The sequence below is a fragment of the Sorex fumeus genome, unplaced genomic scaffold (genome assembly GCF_029834395.1).
Source record: "Sorex fumeus unplaced genomic scaffold, SorFum_2.1 ptg000122l, whole genome shotgun sequence".
Lineage (NCBI taxonomy): Eukaryota > Metazoa > Chordata > Mammalia > Eulipotyphla > Soricidae > Sorex > Sorex fumeus.
Genome location: NW_026606179.1, coordinates 27106689 through 27116555, shown reverse-complemented (window position 1 = coordinate 27116555; position 9867 = coordinate 27106689). Strand labels below are relative to the sequence as shown.

Below are 9867 nucleotides of genomic sequence, written 5' to 3'. Positions count from 1 at the left end.
AATTTGTGAGATCTGTAATTGATTTTTCATTTACTTTTGTGTCAGGGACACCAATTCTACTGAGCTCATAGGAGCCATTCATTTCTAAGTCCTTGAAATTTATAGCATTGATAGAAACAGTATCTGTCAGTCTCTCTGACTCTCTCTTTCCCCCTTCTCTTTTTTTTGGGGGGGGTTTAGGTCTCCCAAGCAGTGTTGGGGGGGGGAGCTCTTGAATCAATGCAAGGACCAAAAGATTAGTGCTTCTCGGGCCCTGCAGCACCAGGATTTGCCCAGGCTACCCCAGTGGTATGCAGGGTTCTTCAGAACTACTAGGTCCTATTCAGGAGATTATTTGATGCTAGGATGGAACCAGATCTGACTCTATACGGCATGCACCTTTACTACCCTTCTATTATTTTGCTTACATTCCTTTTATTTTACACATGAGCTCTAGCGATCATTTTCTATGGCCATGCAAATTTGTAGGATATTGTTGAATGAAATGTATTCTAGAAGAGTCATGAGTAGAATATATGTATTACATCAACTAAAGTAGGTTATGATATTTGGTATTCTCTGTTTTTACATTCTCATTATTTTTAACTGAAGGAGTAGCCCTAATTCTAGCTGATTTCTTGCTTAGTGAAAGTGCAGATTTTGTCACTTAAAGTAAGTTCTTAGAATACTTTTTTAAGAGGCAATGAGTGATGAGGTATTGGAGAGAAATAATTGCTGTTTCTATTTCTTCATCTGCATGGATATGCTTTTCCCCTAGAGCTACAAAGAGCAGAAGGTGGAAAGGGGGCCAGAGAGAGGGTACAGCAAACCAAGGTTCATGCCTTGCTTGCAGTGGATCCAGGTTCAGTCCTAATACCACATATGGTCCCCCAAGCACTGCCAGGAGTAAGTTCTTGTCACATCAGGTTATGGCTCAATGTCCATCCCTCTTACAGAAACAAAAACCAAAAAAACCCTGTAGACTGACCAGAGCAGTAGTATAGCAGGTCAGGGTCATGCCTTGCAGGCAACGGACCCTGGTTCAGTCCATGGCATCTCATGGTCTGCAGAGCCAGAAGTAAGCCCTGAGTGCTGCTGGCATAACTCCAAAACAACAACAAAAAAGTGTTTCTGTATCAATATTTGTGTGAAGATGATTGTGTAGGTTTAGTTTTGCTAAAATTCATGAGAAGTGTCTTCTGTTGGAATGCAGTGACCAGTTTTCACTGAAGTAAGGATGGGTAGCAAGAAAACAAAAACAGCACCCTTTTGGTCCTTCTGCTTCTGATTACAAAGGTGAAACAAGACCAGAGATGATTCTCCCTGGGTTCTTCGTCAATAATCTGCTCATCTGAATCTGCTTATAATCATGTGATTTGTAAAACAGCAAACTAGATACATAAGTGCGTGGCTGTACATAAATACCTAAAAAAAACTCATTTCTGTTTATGAGCTAATCACTAGACACTTTTTAATTCTAGAAAGTTGGGTATTATACATGGGACATAGAGCAGTAGTATTCTAAATCCTCAGATAATAGTGCATAGGCATTATCACTTAAAATATATTAATATTAGACTTTAGCTTTTTTCTATGTAATACATTTTATGCTCATAAAGTTCTAATAATGGGTTGATAAACATGCAACTTGCAGGTGAATAAATCCAAAGTCCTGGAAACATTGTTGAATGAATATTTTATATTTGATTCCTCTGGGGAAAATTGTAAACTGCTAGTACATACATGAATGGATTCTATTAATTGGAAATGTGGGGAGGTGGAAGTACTATAGGACTAGAGTTTATAGTTTTAATTCTGGCTTTCCCATTTCTTGAGTACATGAACATGGGCCAGTGGAAATTCAAACCCCAAAAAGCTTTCTTGAATCACCCTGAATCAACCTTTCCCTATAGAACAGCACTATTGGTCAAGCGGATGTTGTGACCAGTTTTCTGTCAGTTGGAGAGAGCTATGGTATTTATTGGGGCTAGAGGAGAATTTTGAGGAGTACAAGATCCAAATACTTTTAAAAAAATTGCTATCAAAAGTATCAGCATCGTCTTGAAGAGAAATTACCCATCCCAGAACTGATTCTTTAAAGTAGTTCCTATTTTCATATCTGATATGCCAAAAACACTACTGTGTTTTAAGTAATATGGCAGTGAAGGACAAAAATAGAATGTTTACATATCCCTAGATAAGCATTCTGTATTAGATTGGCTGTAGTGCGAGGATTTTTTAGATCCTTTATTGACTGATGATGTTGAACTGTTACATCTCAATCCATTTAATTTTAAAAGACTTTGCAGTTGACTGAGCAATTGAAATTCCGATTATTTGCCTACTTTAATTAGACTAGATATTATTTCATTTATCCTGAAACAAAATCCTAAACATTGGGAGCTGAAAGAGATGAGGAAATCTAGGTATGTATCCTGAGATCAGATAGGTAGCAGTTCATTGGGAGTAATTCTTGGGATAGTACAAAATACATGCCTTTGATTATATACTAAAAAGAGGTTCTAGAAAGTGACCTTTTAAAACAATTTTGCATTGTGGCAACAAATTTGCATTCGTCTTAATATTCCTTTATTAACTAACTCAGTATGAAGGCATTTTTCCTTTTCAGTATAACTTGGAATCAAAATGTGCTTTCATAGCCTAATTTTTCTAAAGTAAATTATTTTATCACGAGGCAAGGGAAGTGGCAGGCAGAGATTTGAACCACATCCCTCGATGCCTGGGGTTTGACCTTATGCAAGCCAAATACCATAGCCCTTGTACTATCTCTGATCCCAGGAAACATTTATTTGGCAAGTTTCAGTAACAGTACTGAAACTGCTTTTTTAAAATTTATGTAATATTACTACATTTTGTATATGAAACAAAGTGGATGTTTGCACTTTTCAGAGTAATCTTTTTTTAATTTTTATTGAATCATCATGATCTAGTTACAAAAGTTTAATATTTGAGTTTCAGTGTACAATGATTGAACACCCAGCCCTGCAACTATACATTTTCCACCATGGTTATCCCCAGCATCCCTCCCACCCCGTCCCACTCCTCCCCCTGCCTCTATGGCAGACAATTTCCTTCTTATTCTTATACTGTATCTCAGTGATTAAAAAAATAATATTTAAGTTGTGGAATATGTGCACAATGGAATACTAAGCAGCAAGAAAAGATGAAATCTTGCAGTTTTTTACAATTTAAATGGAATTAGAGGACATATTGTTAAGCAAAATAAGTCAAAAGGCGAAAAACTAACCCTGGATGATCTCACTCACCTGTGGACAACAGAGAACCAAAACAAGGGAACAGACAGTATCAAATATGACAGATCATTGGCGTTGGACTATAAAAGTGATGCAAAACCAGTTGGGGAATGAAGATCAGACAAGATGCTATAGAAGGGTGGAGAGTCCTGGGCACTTTGGTGATGAGGTACAGTAACTTCGTACTTAACAGTACTGTAGACATATTGCCTACACTACAATAAGAAAGGGGTGAATCCTACCATTTTTGACAATGGAAACAGACCTGAATGATGTGAATTAAAATAGCCTAGATACAGGAAGAAAATTACTGCATGACCTCACTCATATTTGGAATCTACAAAAGTCACTCATAGAACAGTTGGCCAACAAGGATTTGGGAGAGAAAACAAATTGTTTTTTTTTCAACAGAAAAAAGATCCTGACTTACATAATGAATAATTTAACCAACTTCAAAACAGTGCATATAGCTAACATAATATTCTGCACTTAAACATTTTGTTGTTGTTGGGCCACATCCAGTAGTCTTCAGGTATTTTCTCCAGGATCTGTGCTCAAGGACCATTCCTGATGGGCTCGGTGGAACCTATGGGGTGCAGGGGCAGTGGTGCCAGGGAATCACAATTGAGCCTCTTGCATGCAAAGCAGGAGGTGCAGTCGACTGAGTTGTTTCTCCAGTCCCGCTAGGAGCTTTGGGAGGTTATGGATATGTCCATTATCTTTACTCCCTGATTGTAACGTGGTGAATGTGTATGTTCATGCTCATCATGTATATTAAATTAGATGCAGTTTTTTCCCATTGACCATGGTTCTGGCTATCAACTTAGGAGAATAATGATGTTGTTGACCCTGACAATTAAAACAGAGAAACTGAGTGAATAGAACAAAATAGTGAGCTATGAAGGACCCCAGTCTAAAATGGCTGTTAATTTTGCCAGTATGATTTTCTAGCTGCTGAGACAGGAAATAGAAGTCTGTTGTTAATAAAATGATTCAGGTGCTCAACATTTCATAAATGACGATTATGGCAGTGATTAACTCTTTAGAGTACACCTGATAAAATGAGTTTCTATTTCCTGTACCATTTTCCTTATTTAATTTTCCTCTAATTTCTACCCTATAAATGAGAATCCAAGAAAGAATAAGGGCTCGATTTATTTTAAGTAAATTTATCATTAAATAGCAACGTAACAATTTCAAATATTTATAAATAGTGTAACTTATAGAAAATTAGTATAATCTAAAAGTTATTTGAACAGTGAGATTCACAATTATTTACAATTCACCCAATCATCACAGAAACAATATTTCTAGAAATAATGTCCCCTTCCCAAAAAGTAGTAATTCCACAGAACCATTCTATACTGTAGCAACTGCATTCTATTAAAGTAGCAACTGCATCAATAAAACTCAGCAAATTCAATTTAGAGGTGACCACTAATTTCAAACAAAATTAATCCCCTTATACATGTTCCCATTTTCAGCATGGAAGAAAATAGCTAGGAAGCAACAAATCCTTATAACATTATTCATAACAAACAGGAAGTTTTAAATATTTATAATGACATCAAGAAGATATAGTAGCTTATCTTTACAGTGTCATACTAAATCTCGAAAATAAGTAGTTTCATTAAGACATTCTAAAGGAAAAATAATTTTTAGTTGTGATTATCATTAAGCATAGATAATTTCCTGTCTTCTCAAACAGGTTTTATAATTGCATATCAGCAATAGCCATATTTGAAAAGAGCACTCTTAAATTTTTCTCAATTTAGGATTTTAACTCTTTTGATATCCCCTCACAAGGATCACACAGATATCCAAAAGTATGTACACAGGACAGTGATTGTGTTTCAAATCAACATATACTGTAGTGTTCCTTCCAGATTTTTAGGGTGTCTATTAAGCTAAAACAAAAGAAAAGCTAAGGTATAACAAATATAGTTGAAGACATAAAGTACATTTTCTCTTACTGACATAGAACATTTAGCTAAAATTTAAATATCGTCTCTTTAAAGTTGTTCATGGTAAATAATCTGGATAAGCATTACCAAAAAAAAAATGTACAGTGGTTCCTCCCCAAAAATAATGTATGCACAAAGTTGTGTATTTAAGACCAGCCTCAATATAACCAGCTGAAAATAGTATTTTCTTGATTTATAAATCGGATACTCCGGTACAAAATATGTGCATGTTATACAATGTAAGGACTATTAAAAGGTTAAATGAAAAGAAAAAAAAGTCACTGTGAGACCCAAACAATTGATTGTAATTAGTGAGCTGGAGCGATAGCACAAGCGGGTAGGGCGTTCGCCTTACAAGCGACCCGAGTTCGATTCCTCCGCCCCTCTCGGAGAGCCCAGCAAGCTACCGAGAGTATTCGATATGCCAGACACAGTAACAACAAAGTCTCCAATGGAGACCTTACTGGGCCCGCTCAAGCAAATCTACGATCAAAGGGAGGGCCTTTACCTTTACCTTTTTACCTTGTAAACTGCACTCAATTTATAAATGACTACATTGTCTATAAATTGTACAGACACATATGAAAAAAGATAAAGTGAAAAATACAAAAAGATAGAAATAAAAGGAAAAGCATGTATCACATAAGATATAGACAGCAATTCAGTATAACTAGCAAGATTGTACAGTAAAATATCTCAATAATTTCAGTTTTGGCAAAGGCTTTTCAAAAAAATAAATACTTTGTGTGGGTTCTAAATTTTCACTTAAAAATTTAGTGCATAAACTGTGTTGTATTGAATAGGCTAAAAAGAGAGCTTTCAGGGTCTCTTAAAAAAAGAAACAAAAGTGGCTTTTAACTACGTGTAGTGTGGAGAATCAAATCCTGATCCTTCTGTGATTAACAGACAAAAGATTAATGGGACAGGATACAAATTCTTCCTTAGAGAAAATGGGACCAAAATTATGAGAAGGAGGGGTCACCCTCAAAATGGCTGGTCCAATCTTAGCTTAATGCTAAAAAACACAGCAAATGTTGTTGTATTATTCGTTCTGCTGCATTTTATTTCAAGCCACAAGTCTCTTTGAAAGATAGATCATGCAGCATGTGGCTTAAAAATAAAATCAGAGTCTATGTATAGTGTTCTCACATACAGAAATAGAATTGCTGATTCTCCGATTACATAAAAAGCTCCAATCTTTGTAATCGATGAACTGGTACTATTAACCGGGTACCTGAGATGTACCTTGCTCCGATTAACATTATCATGCTACTCACTATAAAAAAGCCCAGGGGCAGACTACAGAAGATACTAGGGTTACCAGTTGCTGGAGTCTGAGTTGTACACCAACCCATTGATTTCATCACAGCTTTCTTCCACGTAGAATAACGGATTTCACTTTCCTCAGCATTGATCTGGGGTTCAAAACGTTCCACCGTAACTGCTGACAAATCCTCAGGGTCAAGGCTCCACACACCGACCCCTTCGGCAGCACCCGCCGCCATGGCAGCTCCCAGGGCAGTCGTTTCAGACATGGAGGGCTTCACTACTGGAATATATAGAATGTCTGCTTGTAGTTGCATAAGAATTTTATTGTTGGTCATTCCTCCATCTACCTGCAGATGACTGAGTGGAATTCCACAGTCGCGGTTCATGGCATCCAAAATCTCTCGGGTTTGGAAACAAACAGCTTCTAATGCAGCGAAAGAAATGTGGCACTTATTGGTAAATTGAGTGAGCCCACAGATGATCCCTCTTGCACTGGGCTCCCAATAAGGTGCATATAACCCTGAAAATGCTGGCACAAAGTAGCAGCCATAAGAAGTACCTACTTCTTTAGCAAGTTTTTCAATTTCATCTGAGGTATTTATAATCCCAAGGTTGTCTCTTAACCAGCGAACAACAGCACCAGCTATGGCGACAGACCCCTCCAACGCATAATATACTGGTTTGTCTCTACCAAGTTTGTAAGCAACTGTGGTTAGTAGGCCATGTTCAGAAAATACACACTTGCGGCCTGTATTACATAGTAAGAAACAGCCAGTTCCATATGTGTTTTTGGCTTGTCCATCGTGGAAACACATCTGTCCCACCAATGCAGCAGACTGGTCCCCCAAACACCCAGATATCGGCACACCTTCCAAGGCTCCAGCTCTCATTAGGCCATAAATCTCAGAAGAACTCCGGACATTTGGGAGAATTTTCTGTGGAACTCCAAAAAACTCGCAAAGCTCTTTATCCCATTCCAAAGAGTGAATGTTGAAAAGCATCGTCCTACTTGCATTTGTTACATCCGTGCAGTGGACACCTCCATTCACTCCTCCTGTCAAACACCAAATAAGCCAGGAGTCGACAGTCCCAAATAGTGCTCTATCTTCCTGTACAGCCTTCTGAACAGTTTCCACATTGTCTAGAAGCCAGCGAAGTTTCACAGCACTGAAGTAAGTGCTAAGTGGAAGGCCAGTCTTGGACTTGACAAAGTTATTATTTCCTGGAATTCTTTTACTGAGACTTTCAACTGTAGACTGCGTTCTTAGATCAAGCCACACCACAGCATTGTAGAGTGGTTCTCCAGTCACTTGGTCCCAGACTAAGGTCGTTTCCCTCTGGTTACTGACACCGATTGCTTTTATGTTGGAAACGTCAATATTGAGCTGTCTGAGTTTCTCGCACGTTTTTTCTATACATTCGTAGACAGACTGAAGAATTTCCTTAGGATCTTGTTCTACCCATCCTTCCTTGGGGAACTCTTGTTTTATTTCTACTTGATGATGACTAAGCAGTTCGGCTGTTTTTGAATTGAAAACCAAAAATCGCGTAGAGCTGGTGCCTTGGTCCACTGCTCCCACCAAAGGGCCCAAAACAGCTTTCTTCGGTGCTGCCATGAAACCAGCTTCGGGTTGACTGGCAGGCGCAATCCGTATCCCGGGTGACTGCGACAGGCGAGGGAGGGGCCGGCTCTCGGGAGGGCTAGGTGGAGGCAACCGCAGAACTTCAGAGTAATCTTTGACCTAAAGTTCTAATACTTATTTTCACTACCACTTGTTTTCTCATGACTCCCCTAGGCTGCTTACCTGAATTCATAGTTACGTTCTCCAGCTTACTGCATATCAATACATGTCCATACTATTAACATATCCCACAAGAAAGGAAGTCATCTCTTCCAGAGCCATCTTCCTTGCAGTTTGTGGTATTCCTATCTACTTGGTAACCTTTAGTCATTTCTAACTCCTTTCCCATTAACTCTTCTGCTCTAAGCAAATCCCAAGCATGTTAATTGTATTTTTTAATAAAATGGTTTGGGGTGGGGGTTGCTGGTGATAGTACAGTGGAACAATGGGTAGGGAACTGGCCTTACAGCCAACCCAGGTTTGGTCCCCAGTACACTATAATGTCTCCTGAGCTCTGTTAGGGAGTGATCCCTGAGCAGAGCCAGTAATAAGCACTGAGCTTACTACACACCACAGCCTGTTATGACACAAAAACATAGAATGACTGGGTCTTTAACAGCCTTCCCTGTAAAATTCTAGTAGCAGTAAACTTTTGAGTACCAACTCCTAGCCACTAGGGCCCAGCATAAATGCATGATTGATATTATTTAATTCTAAAAATTATGAAATGGCCAATCTGCTATTCTTTGTGTACAAACAGAAAATGGGGCACACAGAAGTCTGTCATCATAGAGCTGTGGGTTGGTGGAGTTAAAATTTTAATTGACACCATGTCAACTGGTAGGCCAGTTCCCTACCCATTGTTCCACTGTACTATCACCAGCACCCCCCACCCCAAACCATTTTATTAAAAAATACAATTAACAGTGCTTGGGTTTTGCTTAGAACAGAAGAGTTAATGGGAGAGGAGTTAGAAATGACTAGAGGTTACCAAGTAGATAGGAATACCACAAACTGCAAATCTAATACAAAAAGATTCTTCTAATTCTTTCCTATTAAAACTAATTTCCACATAGTTGTCAAGTGGTATATGGAATGGGCTTGGTTTCTGAGATATGTGGTATGATATAAACAACTTAATTTCTCTGCACCTCTTTTCCTCTTCTGAAAAAAATATTACCCACCCAAGTTTTCCAGAGAAGTCAATGCATTAATGCAGATCAAGACATTATTTTAAAATATCTTAACATTTACCTGAAACACATCGTAAACTTTTCCACTGACACAGAACATACTTTTTGCATTCTTTTCTGTCTCATCCCTCTATTCCCTTTGCTTTAGGTCTCTTTGGTCTCTTACTAGTCTTAATAGCTAGGTTGTTTTCTACATACTCCTTTAATTCATTGCTCTTAAATCACATGTTTTGGCAAGTTTCTTGTAAATGACTAGACTAGCCATTTAAATAGATTACAGAGTTTTTTTGTTTTTTTGTTTTTCCTTCTTCCCTACCACCAGTCCTGGTTCCATGGCAAGTATTTGAATGCTGGATATGGGTAGAAGGAAAAGTGAATTCCTGAATAGGATGTAAAAGGAAAAAATTCCAGAATAATTTGTAAATATAACTCTTAAAAAATAATCCATCGCATAATATATATTTATCTTTCTAGTACTTTAGATGAGGAGAAATAAACCTTTTAAGTTTTCATTTAAATTTGAAGTTCATTCCCAGGAACAAAATGGAGAAGACATAAATTCAAG

At 37.9% G+C, this 9867-nt stretch overlaps 1 protein-coding gene across 1 annotated transcript; it reads right to left on the bottom strand.

The window, feature by feature from the left end:
• Positions 1-6337: 6337 nt before the first annotated feature.
• On the bottom strand, positions 6338-8302 carry LOC130043673 (glycerol kinase-like). Its single transcript, XM_056136102.1, has 3 exons — positions 8293-8302; positions 6540-8210; positions 6338-6452 (listed from the first exon to the last, which is right to left on the bottom strand). Exons 1-3 carry the CDS (start codon positions 8300-8302, stop codon positions 6397-6399), a joined length of 1737 nt encoding a protein of 578 aa, XP_055992077.1. The 3' UTR covers positions 6338-6396.
• Between the last annotated feature and the right edge of the window lie 1565 nt (positions 8303-9867).

Excerpts from the sequence above, each read along its gene's own strand:
- LOC130043673 (XM_056136102.1), bottom strand. Across the intron at positions 6,453-6,539 it reads AACTCAGACTCCAGCAACTG|GTACCCGGTTAATAGTACCA; the intron begins GTAACCCTAGTA and ends GGTACATCTCAG.